This window comes from Galendromus occidentalis, unplaced genomic scaffold (genome assembly GCF_000255335.2).
Source record: "Galendromus occidentalis unplaced genomic scaffold, Mocc_1.1 scf7180000077475, whole genome shotgun sequence".
NCBI classification, from domain to species: domain Eukaryota; kingdom Metazoa; phylum Arthropoda; class Arachnida; order Mesostigmata; family Phytoseiidae; genus Galendromus; species Galendromus occidentalis.
In genome coordinates, this window is record NW_003805463.1 from 1,297,847 (window position 1) to 1,322,465 (window position 24,619).

At 51.2% G+C, this 24,619-nt stretch overlaps 2 protein-coding genes across 2 annotated transcripts; one reads left to right on the forward strand and one right to left on the reverse strand.

Moving 5' to 3' along the window:
- Positions 1–572: 572 nt before the first annotated feature.
- LOC100898854 (outer dense fiber protein 3) lies at positions 573–6,602 on the forward strand. The gene is made up of 8 exons (XM_018640162.1): positions 573–788; positions 904–1,018; positions 1,127–1,259; positions 2,566–2,673; positions 5,359–5,460; positions 5,927–6,060; positions 6,150–6,476; positions 6,560–6,602. Exons 1-7 carry the CDS (start codon positions 598–600, stop codon positions 6,222–6,224), a joined length of 858 nt encoding a protein of 285 aa, XP_018495678.1. The 5' UTR covers positions 573–597; the 3' UTR covers positions 6,225–6,476; positions 6,560–6,602.
- A 1,600-nt stretch (positions 6,603–8,202) lies between these two features.
- LOC100898999 (eukaryotic elongation factor 2 kinase) lies at positions 8,203–13,299 on the reverse strand. The gene is made up of 4 exons (XM_003744921.2): positions 13,112–13,299; positions 12,007–12,161; positions 9,856–11,745; positions 8,203–9,722 (listed from the first exon to the last, which is right to left on the reverse strand). The coding sequence occupies exons 1-4, from the start codon at positions 13,162–13,164 to the stop codon at positions 9,595–9,597; spliced, it is 2,226 nt and encodes a 741-aa protein (XP_003744969.1). The 5' UTR covers positions 13,165–13,299; the 3' UTR covers positions 8,203–9,594.
- Between the last annotated feature and the right edge of the window lie 11,320 nt (positions 13,300–24,619).

Here is a 24,619-nt window from a genome sequence, read left to right on the forward strand (position 1 = left end):
TGCGTCCGAAAACATTACTGCCTTCAATCGAAGACATTTTGCGGGATCAAAATTTCCATGCTTTGCCCGAAAGCGCGGCTCCAGGAATGGGGAGCCTGGATTCCGGTCCTCGATTAAGTCCCTCTCTTTGTCGGAGCCTCTTGAGTCGAGACCGCATCGGGAGGACGAGGCAGTCTGATTCATAGAGGCCCAGGTTGATGATTGCGAAACCGGAAACGTCGGAATTAACGAGGCTTGATGTCGCCTTCACCGAAAGGTTTCTGCCATCGTGTCGATATCGATGCCGGCACGACGTCGCGCCTCACCCGTGTCAACAGTTCCGAGTCTCATCACAACGGCAGACCCCTGGACGATGGACTGAAGATTTAAAGATTTGATCAGTATTTCATGAGATCTTCGAGTATGGAAAAGGGTCGAATTCTTTCTTTTCACAATTCTTCGAGCGGGTATTTAGTTGCGAATATAAGTGATGAGTACGATAGGTTCTCTACGTGGTTCTGGGTGCCTCCTTTGAATTAAGTTTTGGTTGCTTGCAGTGGAAATCGAAGTTCGTGTCCTCTGAAGAGAGTTTCAAGGTATTTTAGGTCATAATTCTGTATGTTGCAGAACTCCGAGTCTGCGGGCTACTACGTGACTCAGCGTCAGTGGACGCCAACGAAACCGCGAGCACCTATCGCGTCCGATTTCCAAACTCCAGGCCCGGGATCCTTCAACTTGCCGACGACCATTGGGAAGAACGCCAACCAGGCTGTCAAGGGCAAGAGTCCTTCTTACACTTTCGGCTCGAAGTAAGTATACGGGACTCGCGATGGTGAATCGGAGCCTCAAAACAATTCGTTTATGGGAATCTGCCGGGAATTCCAGGGAGCAAACAAAATGAAAGAACAACTCAAATACTTTCAGGATCGACGACAAGAGACCAAATCCCGTTCCCGGACCTGGAACCTACAACATAGCCGGGCTCTCTGAGAAGGGCAAGGATTTCTGCGCGGCGCCGACGATCGCCGCTAAGCTCAAGGTTAGTGGGAAGACCCACGAAAACCGTCGCCTGGCAAGCGTTGCCTTGAAACTCTGATCGCGAGCTCTCGACGGAGATCCTCTGAGAACTTCTCCTTCCTGCATGCAGGAACCCGAGCCCTTCAAGACTCCGGCTCCAGGGGCTTACAACCCGGACAAATCGGACATTGTGACCCACCTCGCGGCACCTCGGTACACCTTCGGCTCGAAGTTCAAGGATCACAACCCCGACGACATTCCCGGTAGGTGATCAACTCGGCTTTGCATTCGCCTGGAATTGTTCAAAACTCCGGGGAGAGTTCCAACGGAAATGCCGCCCAGTTGTTTGAGTCCCGGACGACAACGTCTATCAAGAGAGCACAGCAATCTCTCAACGAGGAGTTCGCAGCGTGCGCCTTCAGTCGTCTACGACTACGGACCGGGTATCGTAGCCGCCAATGCCTTTCGACATTTTTTCACAAGCACCTTTCCCCGCACCGCTCTTGCACCACCCACGTTCCGCCACAATTATTCCACCCCACCACTTTTCACAAAAGAAAAACGCACCCAATCACACCCGTCGACGAGCGAAGTCACTCCTAGCCCCACTAATATTTAGGATATCGGCTCCTGGAGAATGCCTGATATGACGAAGCGACAGCAAGTGCAAATGTCGTGACCATTAAGTCACCGGATCCTTGAATGTGCCTTGAGGCTTCGGTGAGTCGCAGGACAAACTCAGCGTTATCGAAAATGGCGCTTCCTTTGTAAATATTGGATGTACGCGAAGAACGGGAAGGTTGCCGCGCGGCAGAATGACCATCGGTACCGTGTCGTGACGGTTCCGAATAAGCTGGAGCTGGTTCTCGGTGTTTCAAAGTTACTAGCTTCGGCGCGCGCTCTGCTCGAACGCAGCTGGCGCCGATGCGCTGCATGGACGTAATCACCACGGTTTGTTCAACAGAAATTATTCTGCGTACGGCTAATCGAAAAAAGGTTCTTCTCCGCTCCCGCAGCTCCATTATTCTATTCATGACCAGTGGGATCTCTCGCTTTTCGAATAATAATGGATAATTCGAGAATTTCTTAGGAAGCAATGCTTGGCTGCTTGTATTCTGGGCTTACCCAAAGCTGCTTCGGGGATCCTCACGATACCTTGCTGCCTGCTCGCTTCATCGAATGGATGGGTCTTATTGGGTGGAGATTATATGTCCATCGCGCAGCTTTAAGTCCCGGCACGCACGAGAAGAGAAGCTCGAACGTCTACACGAATCAAAGCTGACTTCACCTGACGATTGCAGCTCCCGCGTATTATAACCCAGAGAAAGGGGACGGAGCGATCTACTCCAGAACGCCCGGATTTTCCATACGCGGTCGCAGTCACAGCCCTCGTCACGAGGATTATCCGAGTGAGTTTCTCGACGAGTCGCCATCTCCTTCCGATAGTAGGAAGAGACTTCTCACGATATTCTTCCCAGTTTCAACATGCTCCCAGCTCCATCGGGGTGCGATTCCGTTTGCGAATCGTTATGATATGATGTTTCAAAACGAAGAAATCCATCTTTTCAGGTCCTGCGGATTACGCGCCTGAAAGAGCCGACAGTTTACGGTACGCGAGCCCGCCACGCTACTCATTCGGCTCGAGGTACAGAGATCACGAGGACGATTATCCTCCCGGTAAGTTTTCCTTCCTATGTTCACGCTTTCGATTCGACATCACCGTACGAAATTCTATGGCTCTAGCGAGAGATGGATTTTTCCTCTACATCTAGACTCATGCGAGATTTTTTGTGAGCGGTATCGGCTGCAATACGAGCCGAAGATTCCCCACAGCCCCAAACGAATACAGAATCGAGCAAGCCGACAACCTACGGTATCGGAGTCCGCCGCGTTGGTCTTTCCGGTCCAGAACTAAACACGAAGTACCGTCAGACAATCCTCCGCCGAACTCCTATCGCGTTGAGACTTCCGATAGGCAGCGCTATCCGAGTCCCCCGAAGTTCTCCATAAGAGGCAATCGGAACCTAAAAGAGGTGAGAGCGGTGCCGACCCGCGTTTTTTCTTGCGACGGATCGATTCCTCTCCGTGGAGGGGATGACGATCTCCCTAAAGGTTCTTCAGGAACATATTATGTATATTTTGCCTTTGTGTATCATGTATGTACATATGTTAATCACTCTCCATGTCTCCGCAGTCGTACGATAAAGAGAACGTGCCAGGACCAGGGCATTATCAGCCTTCGATTTACGGAACAATACCGCGTGCTGCAAACCTCTCTAACAAGCTGGAGCCCAAAAGACATCTCAGGTACTTCGATCGAGACGCGAGCTCCGACGGGAGACGATTATTCGATCAACAAAGCAGCAACACTTTCACGATTCCATGCTTATGTCATAAAGGTATCTCAAGAGGAACGACGAGGACCCTCCTCGAAGGTTCAAATTTATCGACGATCCTGTGGACGAACCCGTGAAGAAGAAGAGAAGTGGTGAGTCAGCGTGCTGATAGGTTCCGCACCACGCAATGAGTTTCATTGCGGCAAGTTTCAAGGGCCGTCGCTGGAAGTCTGCCGGGGAACGCTTATTCTTGATCGCCCTGTCTACGATCCGAGGGCCTGGGGAGATTGTTGATTGCGCGAAGCTTTCTTCTCCTGTGTCGTTTCGTTGCTTCCTCCCGTACCCTTCGTGTCGAACAGATCTGTCACGGCTTAGCGTAGAATTTGTTCTCTTCAGAAGCAAAAAAGTCCTGGTTTCCCTCGTTTGTTTCTGTCCCGCGAAAACAAACGACGGAGAAGTCTTCGAAAAAACGAACATCTCTCGAGTCGAAGAAAAACGCCACAGAGGAAGGTCCGATTCAAGACGACAACAAGGCGCACACACCAGCGGCAAAGGTCAGTTTCCGAGAGAGAGCCTTAAGGGGATACACGGTCGAGAATATCCGTATCTAAGGCATGGTGAAATATCAGGATCGGGCAGCTCGATCATCGTGGACGTCGCCACTCAAACCGCGACAGAAGAAGAAAGAGATCAAGTCCGCCACAATCAAGACCTCGAACTATTCCGAACACCCTCGAAATCCGTCCTCTACCGCTGCTCCGCCGTCGACCCGGAGTAGGTTTGTTTGTTCGTTCTGTGCTCAGTCCATATTGACGATATTTATTCGACCATGATTATTGGCCGAAACAAACACGAATTATTCGAAGCATCTCCACGATGATCTATGAGCCACCTGTTTACAGTCTCTAGGCCGCTGTCGTGGGTCGGGGGGGACGATCGGGCTCCGCGTGCATCTGAGAAAGCCCAGCCGAGTTTACGTCGGAGTTTGAGCTTTGGACCTTCAAGCAAAACAACGAAAGATAGAGAGCTTGAGGATCGCCGCGGCCGGTCTGTCGAGTCGCTCAGGATGCCTCCGAGATTCGAGTCGTACGCACTGCCGACGAAATCCTACTCCCAAAAAATTGCTTCTTCGAGTTTCGGTCAGTCAGTATGTAGTCCCGGATGCTCTTCCGGCTCATGCACGATGCCAGTACACCGGGGAAAAATCGTTTCCATCTCCTTAACCTTTCGCAGGGAGTTTCGAGCGTTGGCCCAGTCTGAGAAGGATACGTGATTCGACGCCTGCACCTGGAGAATATCATCCTGAAAGAGCCGATTGTCTGGTGCGTCCACTGTCGCCTGCGTACTCTTTTGGAGTACGTCACCCTGACGTTCGCGTCAGAGGTGTGAATCCAGCTCCGTGTGACTATCTTCCCGACAAGGCCAACGGAATGGTAGTTATTCGGAGCTGCTTGCACGGAACCAGTGATATCCGGATAGGCCTGATCCTCGTTTTCGATTTCTGTTCGCTGAATGCATCTCATCAGAAAATGTTCTCTCTACCCCCCAGGTTTACAGGAGTGCTCCGAGATTTTCGTTCCGCTCAAAGACCGCAGATCCTGACGTGATCTTCAACGAAAGATTCTTCAACTCTTACCCGTATGAGCTGAATTATTGATCGAGCACGGTCCGCACAACAATCAAAGCACTCGTCACCGCGAATCGAACCTTTCACCTGCTTGAGATGTAGAGTCTTTAAAACACAAGAAGATGATTAGAACGCGTGACAGCTCGACAGGACACGAGAAGAATAATCCTACATCGTTCACACTTTCCGCATCACAAACCACAAGACACGATGAACACGGTCGATGCAATTCGTCAAACACAGGCTACGGTACCCGGCTGACAAATCAGATCAGAATCGCCGGCGGAATGCGTCCGGTGCCAAAGGGCAATCTCCTATCGTCGGTGGACGATGATCCCGACGAGGCCCTTTGGAGCTTGTCGAGTAGAAATTACAAACCTCAATTTATTGTTGTCACAGCCCCGGGTCAATATGCTCCTGAAAAATCCCTACTCAACCAGGCCGCTCCTTCCTACTCATTCGGATTGAAAATTGATGATTGTAAACCCAACGGAGTTCCTGGTAAATGATTTCATTGCTCGGATGGAAGGCGATTCCGACACTCGCGTCTCAAATCGCCCTGGGTCCCCTGTGGCTTCACCAATACCTCTGCATGGTCGAACGACTCGGATCGATTTCTCGGGAGGAGCGGCCCTAAGATGTTGCTGTTGCCCTGTCGGAGGACTTTGATTCCTTGCCATCATCCTCCGGGTTCCTTGCTCCCCCTGCCTCCCCCGCTGTTTCAATTAACCTCGGAGATGTGCTGGCATGACTCCCGGTTCGGATACTGCTCCTCTCGGAGCCTTGGATTGGGATATCCATTCCGGAAAGAGTTAAAATTCAGGAAAAATCCTCATGAAACCTAAAGCGATCTTTGGGCTTCTTTCTCAAGACCTTTAGTTCATGGGGAGATATATGGGAAGCTTGAGGTAATAAGCGAGACAGGTAATCGAGCAACTGGGCTTTAATCAACACGCCTCCTCTGCAGCCCCGGGAAAATACAATCCGCCGCCGGCAGATGCCTACAAGAAGAAGAGCCCTTCATACAGTCTCAGCTATAGAACGAACATTCCTTCCGACAATAGCAAGAAGCCTGGTCCTGGACAATACACTCCTGAGAGGGTAAGAAGTTCCACGCATCGACGCTTTCAGAAGAGAGAACCCGGCCACGTAACGTGACCTTTTATTCATTGCACGAATGTCTGCTCCAGGTATTCATGAATAAGTCCTCCGCTCCACGCTTCAGCTTCGGGATTCGACACAGTCCTTGTGCTGTCACGAAATAAATTCACTCGAAACCTCCTCCTTCACCGATCCCATAGACCAGTGTTTCTCAAACTGGGTTCCGCGGAACCCCTACGGAACCCCCCCCTCTGAAGAAAAAGTTTGAGAACCACTGCCATAGACAAACAACGATTCCTTCGAACTTCTTGCTCGAGAGCTTTGCCAACCTGCTTCCGCGAACCAATCTAGTTTTCCGAGAATTCTGTGGAGAGACTGACATTGTGCAAAATAACTCAGCTCTGGACCCTTTCGAGGTGAGCCAGGCCCCGGAGTCCGACGGAGTCACGTCCACGGAAGTTGCAATCGATTCAATTACTGAGCGTTCTCCGTTTTCCAGCAAAGACTCCTGGTTTCGCTAGGCTGAAGACTAGCGAAGATTCAGCTCAGCAGAAGCCGATCCTCATTAATTCACAGTCGCCCGTGTTCAGCACATGTGTATCACTCAGGGGAGGAAATTCCATGATTCAATCAGGATCACTCCTTAGAACGAGCCGCATAGAACGAAACTTCACTCACCGCTCAGCCATAGCGTAGCGTGTAGTGCGGTCAGAGTGAGGTTCACGATGAGCAAGTGCGACGGAATCCTATGGTCGAAATGGCTTCGCAAAGCGTAACACTTTCCGCTTCGATTTTTTGCTCCATGAGCCGTTTCTTTTCACCGGAATCAATAGGTATAAGTACACCTGATAATGAATTTACATATTGTTATTCGCACTGGAGATGGGGTCTCACGGGAATTCATTGAATAGCTTGAGCTGCCGTTGGCACAATAGTTCTTCGATCGCCTAGGATACAGAATAGCAAACGAGAGCAGCTCTCTCACACTATCGCCAGAAGACTGTTGATGTAAGCACGAATAAAAAGGACGGAAAATCCCGCTAGTCCCTTTCTTGATCGAGTGCAGAGACTTGTTATTTGAGTGAAGGCCTGTAAGCACGGAGAGCTCGAGTCTATGTCTCTCTGCGCCCCAGTGCCATGACCATTTCGTTGAAAACACTATGAAATCGACCGACATCTCCGTGAACGCAGACGCAACTCTAATAAAATCACTCGGTCTCGCGATCCTCGAGATGAAATGAGCTGAGCGGGTCCTCCATGCAGAGAGGACCTCCTTGACCGTCAGCCGCCACTGCTGCAAGAGCTATTGCTGGAGATGGCCACGATCGCGAAAACCTCGATCGCGGAAGCCAGAATCCCTAAGGTCTGAAAACCCGAGTTTGTGAGAGCCCGAGATGAGCCAGAAGTTGGGGAAGCCATCTCAGGCGGAAGGAAACAACAGGGCTCAGATGTGCGGGAGATTACCTCGTACCTTCGCTCGCATAACGAACGCCCCCTCGACATCATCTCGGAAGCGAAAGTGCTCAACGAGTTGTATGAGTTATGATCGACTCCTAGTACGATTGCAGTTCGCTTCCGACCAAGACAGAAACACTATGGAGGACTTTTCGACTCCATCATCAGGGGCAAACCAGGGCTTCTATCATTAGGGACACCTTCGACTCGACCTAGACTTTCACAAACATGCCACTCGATGAACGAGCATCTTTGGGAGGGTACTCTCGTCTGGAATCCCTCGCGGCCTCTCGTGTCCGGACTAGCACTGATTCGTTCGATCGCCCGGTCTATACCCTCCACGGACCTTCGGGTCGAATCGGCGCCAGGCAACCGAGTCTACGTGGAAGGACCGACCGAACCCCCTCGAGCATGGTTGTTCCATTAGTTTCTCCCAGAATCAAGGGGTAGGCATAATGGTCCTATAGGAATCCTCCGAACAGCTTGTGCCGTCGACGGCATGAAAGTTCCTCAATCGCTAGGGATGCACTATACGAGAGCACCTCCCGCACACAATCGCTTGAAGACGGTTGTTTTTCGCACGAATAGGAGGACGAGAGAATGGGCTGGTTTGTTTCTCGGACTCAGTCCAAAGACTGCAGCCTGTGCCCTGCAACTAAGGAAAACACGGATACCTGTCGTTTCGCGCCCCAGCGCCGTTTTATTTGAGGTAAAAACAGTATGAAATCAGATGACACCTCTCCTTATTATGACGCAAGTCTTATAAAATCGCCTCTTGCTTGAAACATTCGATGTCGATGATCAATGATCACTGAAAGCTCCGGAGATCTATGATCGCAAAGCTTTTGCTTGGAGACATCCGAAAACAAACCACGGGAATCCGAAGCATTTCGAGAAATCATTCCTCCCCGATGATGAGGCCCTTGATACCATCCAATGAAGGTGCATCGACACCATCATCGAAGACACTCCATCAAAATTGGTGGGTGAGTCCGAAAACTCGGAGGGCAGAATGCCTCGACGAATGGTTAAAATAGTTGGGCTTCCGTAGATTATTTTGTATAACTCAGTTCTCATAGATCAGAGCTCCCTACCCATCACTGTTCTGCTTCCATATATAGATGAATATCATGTTGCGATAGTATCTCACTCATGTTGATAGCGCTCTTAGCACAGCTAGTATCCACATTTTTCTGAACAATAATGAATCGAATCATCAGGGATCAAGGAAGAATGTTGTCAAATCTAATACTTTACGGAGTGCTCGCGAAGAATTTGGAAGATGGATATGATAAGTTATAGACGAAGGTTCGTTTACAGAAAAGTCTTGGGCGCCGAGTTTGCGCGCGCCGTAGGATATCTCACGTTCCGAGTGCTTCACTCGGTTCGACGATTCACCGATGATAATGAGCTTTCCACCACCGTTGGACGAGCCCAAGTTCGATTACGAAATTCTCCTCTGGGCTTGAAGAGATCGGGTACTTCGAGTTCATATTGGCGGAGCATCGAAACTGTCACCTACTCCTCATTTCAGGGATCCGGTGGGTTAATTATCATACTTTGCTCTTCTCGAAGCCATTTTATCACTTTGGTAGATATTATTGGCAAAACTTAATGTTGAAGATTAAAAGGTTCCAGTCAACCGCAACGATGTAGAAACCATGGCCTTACGAACCAGTTCCGGTATTGATCAGTGAATCGAGCAATACACGAAGAAATTACAGCTCTCTACCTACCTCCGGTTGAAATCAGGGAGGGGACGCAGTCTTGAAGGTCGCGCCACAAGACTTGACAAGATAAATGATCACTTCTCGAACTCTAAGCACGTTCCAAGTTTCGTGACCCATCACCAACACCGTCGTTCTCATCACCATCAGTATCGAGTGAAGATGGATAATAATGAAAAATGTCAGTAAATATTATCCTGGAAGTGCGTTGGGGCGACTCGAGAATCATTATCCTTCTCGTCATGATCACTTAGATTCAAAGATGGTATGTTGATCTGATGTTCGAGAAGATTCTGCTGCTCCAATCGTATTCTTCCGCCCCGTCCGAATCAAATGGACGAGACTCTCTCCATTAAATACACTCCGCCAACTCGTAGTACTTATTTGCCAAACGGCCTTTGGTTGCTGCCATGGCCGCTTCGGCGGCCTGCTGATAGTATTCGTAGGCCTTAGTTTTGTCCTCGGGTAGACCGTTGCCCCCTGGAAGAGAAGATGACTCCATTTGATAGGCTATCCCACATCTGATAGTAATGTACACGGAAATGAGCCGGAGGGGAAGCTGATTCCGGATAAACTGGATTCGACTCGCAACTTTAACTCGAAAACGGCTCACCTTGTGCGTACATGGCGGCGAGCCTTGCCAGCAGGCTGTACATCGGATCCTGCATTCCGTTAGTGTCGTATTCACCTCCCTCGTCGAAGTCCATCTCGATCGCTCTGCTGTACCACTCGGCAGCGTGCTCCCAGTCGAGGGCTTCATCGAGATTCTTAGCTAGCTGGATTATGCATACCCGGTCGCCGGCTTCTGCTGCTCTTTCGAGATACTCGATAGCTTTCTCGCGATCTTCGGGCAGCTCTACTGACTCCAGGAGATCATGTCCGATGCCCTGGTACATTTTCGCCAACGTCTGTAAGCCTTCGAGGTTCCCGCATCGCGCCGCCTTATCGAGGTGGAACAGCGCGGCTTCTTTGTTGTAGGTTAGAGGATCATCTTCGAGACTGAAACGCCCGTTCTCATAGTAACGGCAGAGCTCGAGATGGATTTGGCCGAGAATACTCGGCTCGATGGCATTCTCGAGTTTCCGGAGCTCTACCTCTAGCTCTACGCTCGAAGGACGCGCGTTTTTCTCAATTTGTCGCTGGAATTCCTGCTTTTCGAAATCTGCGTCCAAGAGAAAGCTGCATTCCGAGTCGCAACGCATTCGACCGTTTCGTGTCGATGAGCAGCTACGATGGAGTTCCTCTTCCTCGCTAAAGCCTAGACTCTCGATGACCGAGTCGACGTCGATATCGAGAGCGTCCTCGCTTTCAGAACTGAGGGAACGCTCGTACTCGGGCCCATCGAATGACTTCAGATGGAGCTCGGGGTGCGCTGGCGGCGACGGGGTCTTCGAGTCGTAGCCCTGGGATCCCTGGGATTCGCGACCGCGACGCGACGCCGTGCTCAGCGTACGAGCCCGAGCCATCCGCAAATCAGGCGGAGAACTGTAGGTCCGAGTCCGAGGCTTGATCAGGTTCTCTAGGCAGCTGGGGTGCAGCGGCGAATCTGCGCCAATCGATGAGTTGCTGTTCCTCGAATTGGAGCGCACGCATGTTTTCGCACTCATCATCTTCTGCACTTCTGGGACGGACATTTCGCTCTGGTCCATGTCGAAAAGCGTCAAACCCAACGACTGACAGATTGGGTTGCAGACATGTGATTGGAAGAAGAGAGACATTCCCTTCACTCCAAGGTTGCCTTCGTTGAAACCGAGACCGTCGAACGAGTGGATCTGCGGATCGGTGTAGAGATCGCCGACGCCTTGTATGTCGACGACAATCATCTGATGAGCTGATTTCTCGAATGTGAAATGCGAAAATGCCTGCGGCGTGAAACGAGCGTTCTCACATTGGATGAAGCCGGAGTTCGAGTTGTACTTTATGTATTTGCCTTCGATGAAATGCTCGAGGTGGTAGTAGGGTTTGTCGGGTCTATCGACGAATTGAATGACGCTCATCTGACAGAAATCGACTTTCTTGGGAGGGTTGTGTCTGTTGAATTCCTCCCCCCAGATCTTAGCGCACATCTGCAGCTTCACATCTTCCGTGTAGACGGAGTGATCGACCGGGTTGATGTAACGCTTGGCGACGTAATTCGTGGAGACTGTATGGTGGAAATGTGAGGGACGCACGCGCTTGACACGGTAACACTCCCGCATCGCGCCGCGACCGAATGGCTCACGTGACATCTTCACCAGAATTTCGTCTTTCACCCATTCTCTTTTGAGAGGGTTGTAACGCATACGGAGAACCTTCTCGGTCTCGCATTTTTCGAGATGGAACGAGCCGAACGGATCCTCCATGCAGAGGACCTTCTTGGCCGCCTGGCGCCAGCGCTGCAAAACCGATGAGGGTGAAGATAGAGATGATATCGATTCGGTATCCTTGTCCTTTTTCCGCTTGCGAGGAATGTCCATCGCGACGGAAAAGATCCGCGAATCTTTCGGCTGCTTGTCTGGCTTTCCTGGAATTTGGAACCTGAGACTCAGTTTTGGTGCCCGATGCAGCCGCAAATCAAACCGAGAGGGAGCATTCTTCATTTATATAATCGTAGTGAGTCATATATACTCTACAATCTTCGACATGAGCAGAAACTCCTATAGCTTGTTGAGCAAGCATTTCAACGCTCAATAGTCTGAACTCGGGAGCCTGAACGAGACTTGAAGCACGGAAATTTGTGACTTCTGGAGTAGGACAACTATATCGATAAGTTCGAATAGCTCACCATCATCGAACTCTGAGCTGTTATTTTTCACGATGTCGATTGGATCAAGAGGATGAAGGCAATTCCAATCGTCTTCGTCTGGCTCTACGTTGACGACCATTCTCTGTCCCAGGACAGACAGACTTACTTCTGCCAACAGATAGCTTTCCACTCCCCTGGAAACAAAATGGAAGATTCCTTTTAGGAAACGCGATCTGTCGGGTACGTACAATATTCAAAACCAGATTGTATACTAGATTCAAATGAAGAGCGCAATGCGGATAATCCCGGAGCTTTGCGGCTTTCGGACGCGTCCCGGCACGATTATGGAAATTGACCGAATCATAAGCTTTCTTGCCGTGTTCCCACCACGACTCCTAGAAAGCAAGTCTCCTCATCGAATCGAGATTTGTTTTCGGTAACAGTAAGACGGTCTCCTAGAGCTTCGCGGCCCGCCAGGTATGGAGCACAGCAGGAACGAGGACGACAAACTTCGCGTGGACAATAGGCGCTACCTGGATCATTGACGAAACGTGGTAATTGTCCATCGGCGCCTCAGAAGTCGATCCGATTCTAGAGGAGCGTGCTGATGGTGACCGCAAGGAAAGTGTCTCGTCGGACTGTCGTCAGTGATCTACTCAGCGATCCTAAGGTAGCGACCCACTTGGCAGCTTATTATACCAGCAGCGGTCCAGTGGAGACGGACCTCTGATTCGGAGAAGTTACTACCGTATCACGCGCGGACCTACGCGCCGGTGGCTGCGAATCGCGACGATTTCCTCCTTTCGACCTCATTACTCGCAGCCGACCTGACGGAGATTCCCGAGCGGGATCAGCGAAATGAGAGCAATCGTCATCGTTGGTTTAAATAAGTTGTTGTGGGTCGGGACATTTTTTCGCTCATCTGCGGTATTCTTCATCGAGCTCGATTTCAGCTAATTTTCGTTTCCAGGCACGGATCTGAACTGGCCTTTTATAACTCCAAGCCCGGATGCCAGCACCGAATCCGCTCGCGAGCCGAATCTGATTCCTCTATTTACGTGCCAGCTGATCATTGATTCACTTTGAGTCGAGAGTCGAGAGCGCGAGCCGAGCATGACTGCGTAATAAGTTTGGGGAAACTCACGATTGGAGAATCTCCGAGAGATGCCTTTGGTTCCACATAACCTCCGAACCCATGGTGACGGAAAAAATAGTTGATCATTTAAGTGAGTTTCTGGAGGCCTAAGTCGTTCCAACTCGAGACAGATTCAAGTTTTTCGGTAAACTGCGCGCTGCTTCAAGACACTCCGGGTCGCAGAGACGACTGCTGGTGATGCCGACAAGCTACGTGGTTTTATATAGGCAAGCGCCGGCCGTAGCGTCTGCTTGTCCCTTGCCACTGGCCATCGAACTCATAACAACACAGGGCTGCTGCGAATCCGTCGACGACGAAAACACTCTTCCACCAGAGCCAGAAAAAAGATCTTCTGATTCGCTCCCACAGTACTTTCACCCCAAGGGTTCTGCCGCTTCTCCGGCGTTCGAACCCGAGACGTTGTGACGTTGCAGCAACTCCACATCAGAAAAACAACTCGCGATCAACGGAAAGTTTCTGCTCAGCATCGTCGTCACGACATAGAATTGGAAAATGGCTGAGCGTCGGGCACTCTCATACATATAACGGGTCGGAGCATCAATCAGTCGAGATGCCCCGATGGGTGAAGAGAGTTTATACTCTTCGGACCCCGGCGGAATCGGAATTCTGGCACATTTAAACGATTCGCACGACGAGATTTTCGCTCAAGAACTCCCCGTCAATGAATTTACTCTCTGGCTGGCCGTCCCTTCGGATCGAGACCGTGAGGCTTCGGATCGAGCTGAGCCCTCGCATTTTCAAGCAGCCCCACTTCCGCAATGAATCCTCTGGAACCTATGATAGGATCGGGAGGTGGCGATCGGTCTTCCAATCATGTTAGCTGTTCAAACCAATAACAGGGTCAGACGACGACCGGAAGAGACTTTAAAAATAGAGATTGAAGTCGCCTCGGAAAAAGACCCGCGAGCTTCGAGGCCATTAAGTGGGCCTTGCGTGAGGCCTTCAGTACACACCCGCTCTAGGTTCGTCACGTCGTCGTTTCACGGGGAAAGGCTGATATTCAATAGGTCCCTAGCGTACTCGCGATCGCGACAGTCGTTGCCTGACCGGCATCTATTCAATCAAATGGAATGCTCCCGGACGTTTCGCGAAAGATTCGATTCTCGCAGCGCGTCAGAAGAGTCGAATCTAGGATCATCAAGTGCAGAACCGTCGGTCGGTTGCAAAAACTAGTCTTTCCCGTGATGCTTCACGGAAGACAGGCGATATGAATGAGGAACTCGATGGGGAACTCCACTGGCCGACCTAAGTCAGTAACGCCGCACCGTTCTTATTCTCCGGAACTACTCCGACGGGGAAGCCACAAGAGCATTGACCCAGTGTTTTCGCAATGAAGACTGCTAATGCATACGCTTGGCTTGTTCAGATATCTGACACGATTAAGGAACGAGAGTGAGTTTCAGCTTCGCGCCCTCTTCGAAAGAGTATTCGTCAGCACTTTGAGTGAGCATTGTCACGTCGTCGTCGGCTCTAGACGGCCGTGGCCCTTCCATCCAGCAAGAGGGACCAACTGCTAAACACCGCGCTCTTCGTTGCACGTCCACGAATGTTTCGATATCGGGGGCAATCGAAGTTGGACGTTTCTGGCGTCGCGGCCTAGTGCGGAATGCGAATTATCGCATGCTTATTCTTATCGCAATTAATATATTATATTATTTCATCCTAATCATGGAACTCCATGATTGCTCCCCTGAGTGCTCCCTCACAACCCCGAGCCGTCGCGGGAGGCTCTCGCCGAAAACATGACCGCCACATTCATATCGATGGACTGCAGCCAATGAGGAAACTTCATCTGGCCGAGAAACTCAGATGTGGATTCGGTCTGCATTTCACCGCAGAATGTTTACTCTCCTTCCGGCTAATTGGATCCATGGACACCGTCCGTTTCGCTAGGGAAGTGATCCGTCTAAGGTCGGAGGACATCCGCTCGAACGGTAGACGTAGCAGCAGTGGCGGCGGCTTCGAGACCGGTAACCACGACAATGAGTGAACAGGAGCAGGTGTTAACCGGCGTGATGTTCACTGACGGCAGTCCGAGTCTACAGGCTCCACCGTTTAGCTAGCCGGGTACTTAGTCCAAACTTTTGGCTCGAACTGGATTTATGCGTATCGCTCGCCGGACATTTTGAAGTGTTTCCGAAAAGATTCCCAAGCTGTCGTTCCAGGTGGATCTACGCAGCTCTCTCCTCAAGGCCACAGAGCAGACCGCGGCCGCCACCACGTGGTCGGCAATGCCTGACAGATGATCATTGCCATAGGGGAGAGAGGCTTCCGTCCCTAAGGCTTCATCCAGTCTACGCGTAGCTAAGAAAGGATTTCGGTATTGTCGAGAATTTTGACCCACTTTCGACAAACAGTTGAATATGGACAGGCAGCCATCAAATCTCCACAAATTCTGATCAATTGTCAGAGATCGGGACGTCACGAAAATGTGGAGATCGAGCATGACTCAGAACCAATGGAGTCGGTCGGCACCCCTATGATCGAAACGATTTCGTGGCAGTCTCGGACTTGCGGATTCACCTTACCGGCGGGAAAATGAATGCATACGATTGTTGTAGCTACTCAGCCCTTAGGGCGAATAGGACGTGCGCCTTTGAATCTGTCCGTCCGTCAGTCCATCTCTTTGCCGGTGAGCCGTCGAGCCGCCAGCAAGCCGGAGAGGCAGGCAAGTCAGCGGTCCTTCTCGGGTGCATCTCGAAGTGCGCATCGGCCTTAAGAAATCAGAAACGGGTCTTTGAATATCCGCGTCGGAGGAAAACCAGTTAGCCAGGCTCGAGGGATCGACTGTCACACGCGGTCTGGAAGCTGATCTTCTCGAAACGGCATCGCGAATGAGCCCGGAGATGAGAAGTTCGAAATCGAAACACCATGATAATGATTGAAAGTCGTCGGGTGACTGGAAAAACATCCGAGTGATCGTTCAATGCAAACATTTGTCGGGGAGGCGCTCACACAAGGGAAGCTCCGACTTCCCGATAGAAGCCGTTCAGCTCGAGATGCGCGATTCATGGCAAATTATCCCGTGTCGTGAGAGATCGTACCCACAATTATTTATACGGGCGCACTCAGTTATGCGAGTGAAAGTGGTCAGATGGTCGGGAAGCATCTCGAACTTAGTATCTACTCTTCCGCGCGGAGAGCAATCCCTCCCCGAAGAAATTCTACCCACCCACTCTGGGAAAAACTCTCTACTGCTTGTAGTTTCGTCGGGGAATTTTCGTATAAACAGAGGAGCGGATGCAAAATTGAAAGCGAGAACAGACTCCGACGATGTGGAAGCCACAATGGTTGTCCTGGACTCCCGACTCCCGAGGCCTGGAAGCCGTCCCCGCCGCAACCGCGGTGATGCGAATTTCTCCGATACCTCGATATGCATCCTGATCGAGCTTCCTTCACGGGTGCAGTCAGCATGTGGTGATTCCCTCAAAGCGTTGCGAGCTCACGCCAGTGAACTCTCTCCGCGAGGTCATCCGGGAGATCGATGGAGACTTGAGTCTTTCGGTCGCGAATTTCCGATCTGGATCCAGGTCTGAATCGGATGCTGATCATCTCCGGCGATAAATCTCTCGCGGTGTATACGGGTAGGAGTCTGAACTCGGATCATCGCTCTCCTCCAAGCTCGTCAGATCGCCCATTTTCCGAAACGAGAAGTCGAAGACAGCGGAGCCACCCTCTCACTGAAGCTGACAACCTCGTGAAGCCCTTACATCGAACGTCAGAGCTGCTCGTCTACGAAATCTGGCCTGTGCGCGCCGCGTCGCTTCCACGAGTGAAGACGCTCCCTCGCGAACCTAAAGTCGAGCAGCCCAGAAAGCGCCTTCGCCCAAGGTTTTATGTCCACGAGTGAAGTAGGCCGCAGGCTCAAACTGTGCCCGGTCCTGATGGTTTGTGGAATGCAGCTGTCATTCGAGTAACTACGCATGAATGAATTCGTAATAAGAACGCGCAATCTTGTCGCTCGCCATATCCGATATTCTGATCCGCTTGCACTTAGATTCCGCAATGCACCGGTCATGGAACCGGTTTTTCGATCGAGCCGAAGTCTCTAGTGGCGAGAGAGCCACGACTGCGACAGCTGACGAAATTATCGAGGAATGGAGGCGGAAGGTGATGAGCGAACGACGGCGACGAGCTGAAGAGTTAACAGAACCTGGGATGATTGCAGGAGAATGGACAGGGATTTCTATGCTAGAGGCTGAGATTTTCGCTTACCCTCATCTGCATCGGTAGCGCAATTCTAGTAGTGAGTTCAGAGACTTCCAGGATCATCGATTCTCTCTCGTGATCGCGATCGCCCATTCAGGACTAGTCTGTCTTTAGAATTCAGATTTTGGCTTCACGTTCCGCTTATCTATGTCGGATCACCCGTATCCGGCGCGGCCGCGAGATTTCACAGGATCGAATGGTAAACTAGCGTTGAAATGTTCACTTTCAAACTTCTTCGAAAAACGAGCGAGAGATCCTTTTTCGTTTCGTGTTACCAATGACACCCGATACGGAGAGCTCAATACCGCGAATATCGATCCCGTGGCGCGCAGTGAACAGCAATTCGTCGGACCGATGGTAAGGACTTATTGAGCCCGAATCTAGAGAATAAGTTGCTGGTTGACTTTGACGACGTTGTGTCTAGCTTCACGATGGAGTCTGCGGCTCGAGCCGCGCGACGCCTGGTCTCTGTGCGCAATAGCCTTCCCTGAAGTGAACGATCTCAATCGGCCGGATCGTTACAGCAAATCTGGGTGCACGAGCCTTCCCAACAGCCGGCAGAGGAAGCGAGAATGCTGGCTGATAGGCAACGCGAGAACAAACGAGCGCGCTGCCGGGCAGCGGGCGGGCGGACGGCGCGACGACCGACGACGGAGGAACCCGGCGAGAAGAACGACCGACTTTTTAGTAAATGCCTCTCGAAGTCGAAAACAAGCCGATTTGAGAGGGTTCGCGGCGACCGGTGGCTCTATAACGGAGCTTGTCTGCCATCCTCGCCACGACCTTGGACCGCGTACAAAGCGTGGTGCAGAGCCGGCCCTTTGGTGAACGATGAAGCCGACAGAGCCGATACGATTTGTGATCGAAGCTCGAATCAGCCGCTAGGTACATATGAAGCGCGTTGGCCGTACAACGCTCATAGACAAGAGCCTGATGCAGAGAAGTTCAACGCGACAAGCATCGAGCCCGGTGTGCACGAATTAGTGTATGTGAACTGGTTCATCAGTGTCGAACCGATCGAATTTAAACAGCAATTTCGGCAAACTGAGAAACATCTGTTCTCCGCTGTCGGTGAGATAGAATGGCGTCATTTTCTGAAATGCTCGGCGTCCTTCTCTCTACACAGAAGTTACTTATGTCGAAATGTGCCTCGAGCCGTGTTGTGTCTGACCACGAAATCTGCTCGCGCTCATCGCGGCGCCGGTATCCCATGATCGGGGAATGTGAGCTGTTTTTTCCTTGAAGCGTTCATCGCAATCGATTCAATCGCATGCAAGCATGTTTTGGAATACGAGATCGTCTCAATGAGTCTCCCGGGAGGTCAAACAGACCTTCCGTCTCTTGAAAACATGCAGTCAGCTGGATTTCAGGACCCGGTACCGCCTCTCTTGTTCGCTCTCCCGCGAGCAGCGGAAACATCGTCCAGTTGAGCCGCAGAGAACAGAACGAAGGATTCACTCACCCCAAGCCGCGTGCGATGCGCTCGTGCGTTTCCCACTGCGTTCCCCTGGAGGTTCAATTTTTTTCTTCAGGATTAGGGCCCTCGGCTTATACGCGAGGGGCTTGGCCACCCAAGGACGTACCACACTGCGAGCCTGGAAGATCAAGCGAAAAACAGCCCATTAGCATCAGATGACCGCCTTGCTGACTGAATGTTCGTTCCCTCATCTCGGACAGGAACAAGTCCTCACTTCGGCGGAGAGTGCTATTTAGCTGGACGAATTTTCTTGGGGAACGTACGAAAACTATTGCCAGAATTCATATTTGAGCAACGCGTTCGGCATGAGAAGAGGAAATTCCGCGGATCACCGCTTGTGGCCAGCCAATGAACACCGGACCCGATCGTGGCCGCAGAGTGTTTTCGAGAGCAGCCGAGTATGGGCTCTGAATGCGAGCAAGAGAGGTTCCCACAACATTTCTCCGATTCAACCGATTATCGGAGCCTTCTTCCCTCCTTTCGGTATACGAAAATCGGATGAAAAACATCTAAACAGCGCTTTCGCTGATTGATCGCCGAGCGCCATGGGACAGAGGCACTCCTGAGCGGAAGTTGTCGACCCCCACCCCCTCAAGTTGGGGGGAGGGTCGAGGCGCTTCTAGAATTTTCTCCGCTGGCAGCAGGTGCCACGAAGAGCTCTCTGAGGCCCTTAAGTGAACTTCCGAAGCACATCACATAGCTTGGTGTTTGCGACTCTTCTGGAAGTATCACGGAGTCAGAGGCCCCACAGTTCGCCGACCGAAGCTCGATTCAAGGTCAAGCGTGAAGATGCTTGTCCGCCCATGCCAGCGGCTCGCGGATTCCCTTGTCGAGCTGGCTCAGCGGTCGAGAAAACGTGGATTTTTGTTCGATTCTCTGGATCCATCTCCAATGGGATCTCGTCGTGGCTTTAATAGTATCCTGACTGACAGAAATATGCTACTCGCGCACTGCGCAGATGCAGCCCTATTGCCACATGGCCGCTCCGGTCGAGCTGTCTGGAAGCTTGATTATCGATGTCTACGCGATCTTCACACCAATCGGCAATGAGGAATCCTTGCTCCGAAAACGGACCGGTAGGGGAAGGTTCTAGGAGACTTGTTAGGAACTCTGCCCGGACTCTCGTGCCCTCAATGTAGCTCTATAAGGCCTCAATACTCACCTCGCGAAGTGTGGAAACGTTCGAGTTCATTCGAAAGACCAGACGCGGAGTTCGTTCGACGTAAATCTGTCTCCTTTGAACAGGAGAAGAAGGCTGGACGTCGCTCGTGCTTCCGTGAGGCGTATCGCAGAGGGTGTCTTCAAAGACCGAAACAGCTAGTGTTGTGAGCAAATGCCGGTAGTGTAATAGCAGGCAGCCAGCCACAGTCACAGACTGCTCGTAGCCTATCCGGGCTCTGCTGCTGGTCCCAACGCTGCATCTAACCGACACTCGTCCAGCAGTATTGGGAAAGGGCTCTTGCTCCGGCCGAGCGGCATAGAAGAGCAGCCGGCGCCGGCGGCCCGATGGTCTGTTGTGGGAAAGAGTAGATTGCTTCTACGATCGCTCGCGGGCCGCGAATACGAACGAATAATCTGGTTACTCAGGCGTGTAGGTCCTCGCAATGTAAATCCACCAGAAGCCTCTCCGATTCGTGGTGTGTGAACTCGGGCAGGCCTGCTGGCAACCTGCTTGCATCATCGCATAGAATTCGGACTTCCCCGAGAGAAATCGGCTCGGCATGCCCGGCCTGATGGAATGTTCGCGAACTCTTTGCGCTGAACGCCACCGGCCAGTTTCGCTGTAGAGTCTTCTTCCTGATTCGAGGACAGAAAGTGCACTCCACCTCCGGTCGAGGGAGGAGTGGGGACAGTGGATTGGAATCGAACTCATGAGACAGCAAATGTCCTCCTTCTACGAGAACTTCAGTCTTCCTCGAATTGGATTCCTCCCCAAGAATTGTTGGATCTGAGAGGATGCCGGGGCGCAGTTCCTGCAGTGGAACGACGAAGAGGAATTCGCTGAAGATCCTTCCAATTCTTTGCAGAAGGTTCCGACTTCCAATAATCGCATGTTGCACGAGACATCTGCGAGGAGTCCGAGGAGAAAGTCGCGATAGAACATCCTGAATTGAACTCTACGGGGGCGGGTCCCGTTTCATTCGGAAATTCCGAATTCTTCTCGGAAGATTCAACTCTCAGACAAAAAGGTCGCGGGTGGCGAGCGAGGTCCGAGCTGGGTGCGTTGCCATTGCGACGCGGCGTTCTCTGAGCTCCATATAGACCGGATACGACCTTAACGACACCGTTCGGGGAGAAGTCATGAAATTGACCAGTCATCTCGGTAGTGCAATCACCGCTGAGATTCCATCTCCCACGTCCCAGCGTTCCTATGTTTCAAACTCACTCACAGATCCTCCCCTCATGATGATCTCAGCTGACACCAACAACGCAGGATGAGGCTTGTGATGTAAGATGGATACGCTATCAGACTTCGAGGGATTCCCCTCTCGAATCCTCCGTGTCTGACCCGCAACCCAGCCCCGGCGAGGCTCGACTCTCGAGCCGCGATGGAACGACTTTCTCCCTCGAATAATTTCGAGCCAATTCTAGCCGGATTTTCATTTTTATTTCTGTTCGTACTCCTCAAAGGGGAGGGACTTCTTCTGGTGCTTGCTCCGGGTAGAAATGCGTTCCATTGACGTACCGTAAGTCGAGGAGGTGCTTGTCGAAGTCCAGCAGTAGCGAAGCTATCTCGTCCCCGAATGCCTTCACTAAAGGTTCGCCCATGGGCACAGGGCGATTGAATCTGATAAATCCTTCATAATCTTCCCCTTCTTGTTTCTGGCGTCGTCTATAGATCAAGTTGACCGGGAGAGTTCCCGCAAATCGCAGCCATGCCACGCGCAAACCGGTAGTATGGTCCTGGCGATCTGCGAAGGCCCTTATTTGACCCACGCCCACTCCGGGCTTTGACACGAAGTAATAAACTGTGGGGAGAACTCCGTTCGTGGTCATAATGCAGGTTGACTCTGTTAACCCCGAGTTTTGGAGAAGATCTCTGCGCTCTTGTTGTTTTAAATCCTGTGAGAGCCAGTGAACTCACCCCCTCAATAAGGGCTTCCATCCAGCTTGAGAGTCGAGAGTTCGGGAGGGAATCAGGTCGAAATGGTGACAAAAAAATCATGGAAGGCCTGCTCTAACGAGAATCCGTTCCTTCACGCGGAATCTAGCCAGCCAGAGCGATCTGTCGTGAGGTTAAATGGATTTTTCGGTTCTCTCCTGACTACGCGAAGGAAGCTCGACCGCGCATTCATGCGTTCATTCATTCGCTTTATTATCAAGTGATTATATGATTATAACAAGGTTATATACCGAGAAGAGTTATCAGAGACTCGCCAGGAGGAAAGATTTCCAATGGCTTCGCCCCTGGCAACACATTTGGGCTGGAGTTTCACGCCTGATCGGAGGCGATTTGTAGGGAAGTTGAAAAAGGAGCCGAGGGTACCACTTGAGATAAAGCGTGGAGCTCATGGAGTGAAGGAACACAGAAGGCGGAGCGGTCTACACTGCAGCGGTCGTCGGCAACGCGTCTGACGATTTTCCGACGGATAGCTTCAAGTAATTTCACATCACCGATGAGATAGGGGGACCAGACTGGAGCGCAATAGAGGAGTAGCGGAACGACGAGACATCGGTAGAGGTTTTCGTAGTACTCAGGTCGCCGGATAGCGAAACATCGGAGACTGAGATTGCAGATTGAAGATGCAGATGAAGCAATCCGGGCGAAATGTCTTGTTGTGTAATCGCTCAATGATTACAACGAAGTGATTGATGCACAACATACACAACATTCATACACAACATGTCTCCTGAATCCTGAACTTGAGGTCGGGAGAGATGAGGACACCGAGATCCCTCATGGAGTCGACGAGAGGACAAGAAAAATTCAGGGGTATTTCAAGCGTTGTCTTATTAGTGGAGGACTCTGTCAAGCTATGCATCGATTGGACGGAAATCACTGAGAGAGTGCAGGGGGAGCAGCGTTCAGACATCATGTACCGCTCTCGACGTGCTGAAGCCAACATTGGAAATGGATTCCAGACGCTGTCACATCGATTCCGCAAGACGGTCCAACGCTCGACGGCCATATTCTTTTCAGAATTCATCACTCCATCCCGAGCTTGAGGACAGAGATGTTGTGAATAAAATGCCATTCCTGCTCCCCATCACTCGAAACTTCAGAGCTCCTCGATTTTGCTTCACTTGGGCCGAGTCGGGCTCTGTGAATTAGTGTGGTCACCGCAGAAATTGGGAATTTACAGCTATCTGCTTTTGTCTGTCTCGGCTTCCGCTCTACGGGGCGGAATTTCTCATCGTTGGACGAAGGAAGTTCATTCTGGACTAATTGAACAAACGATTTCCGTCATCGCCAATACGCAGCTCCGGAAAAGCCTCTTTTTCCATTGTACCGATCACCACGATTCCCCATATCAAAGTCTGGAGGTCCCGATATGGCGCTTCGACTGAGATTATTCAGGGTAAAGAAGAAAGCCGCTCGGCAGGCCCTGACGAGAGCTTATCCTTTGTCGAGAGATCCTTGGTACATAGCCATAGCCAGTCAAGAGGTATGTGTCGGGCGCGACGGACCTCTCACTTCTCACCCTAAAGACGCGGCACCTCTAGAGAAAAACGTTAACAAATGTGGAAATAAGGAGGCATGTGGACTCATAGGGTCTTTTGAAGTGAAGGTCTGAGCTGAGGAGGTGGCGGAAATGAATGACCGAGCAGTCCGGGAAGTTCCCCTCTCAAAATCCTTAGTTACAGTCATCCGTCATCGAAACCTGTCGACCCCCGAGGCCCTCGACCGGCCAATGTACAATTAATGAGCCTCGGATGATTTTGCACGTCTAAAGCTCATATATTTTTCATCCTCGAACGAATACTATCTATGATTGTCAATCATGCATTCCTAGTTCCTGATGATTTCCTCTGCTTCTTGCTCGGGGAGGAACCGTCTACCGGCGAAAGCAGGACGACCTCTAGACGTATAGGCAGCGATCTCGCGTTCGAGTTGCACAAACAAAGGGTCCCCGATAAAGGGACCGCGATTGAATATCACGAATCCCTCATAGTCTTCCCCCTCGTTTTTGGCGCGGTCCTCAAACATGAGTATGTTAGGGCGAGTCTTCCCGAATTGCACCCTCTCGATCCTCAAACCATTAGCAGGGGGAGTGTACCGGGCGAACGCTCTTATGTCGTCTTCTTTCACACCGGGCTTCGATACGAAGTAGATGGTCCTGGCGATGTAACCATTTGTGATCGCGATCATCTTGCGTGCTTTTTCGGATCCAAGGCTGCTGGGAATGACTGTCCGCTTTCGTCGTTTGCGCTCTTTTGTGAGCAAGGATAAGAGCCCTCCTCGCTTTTATTCTGTCCCGCATGGGAGGTTGGGAGAACCCGGAGAGCGTATTCTACAGGATTTCAGTCCCGAACGCCACCTCGCAACGCAGAATTCCACCCGGAGAAGTGTCATGAGACCATCTGTAGGTCAGACTACAAACACGGTCAATAGTGAATTGCGGGGAATGACTTGCTAGCATGTTCTAGATGATTTTTCGATGAAGCGCTTGGTCGTCGGCTAAGGTTCAACACCGCACTGCCTGAGTCGAGATATTTGAAACGTCACTAATATACCCAAACGCTGTGACCGGCGAAATGACTAAAGGGGTGCTTAAACCGGAGGCAGGTAGCTGTAATCCATGTTGAGGGACTGCGTGAGCCTTGCGGTTTCGTACGTCCGAGAAGGTTTCAAAATATCCGCCATCGAG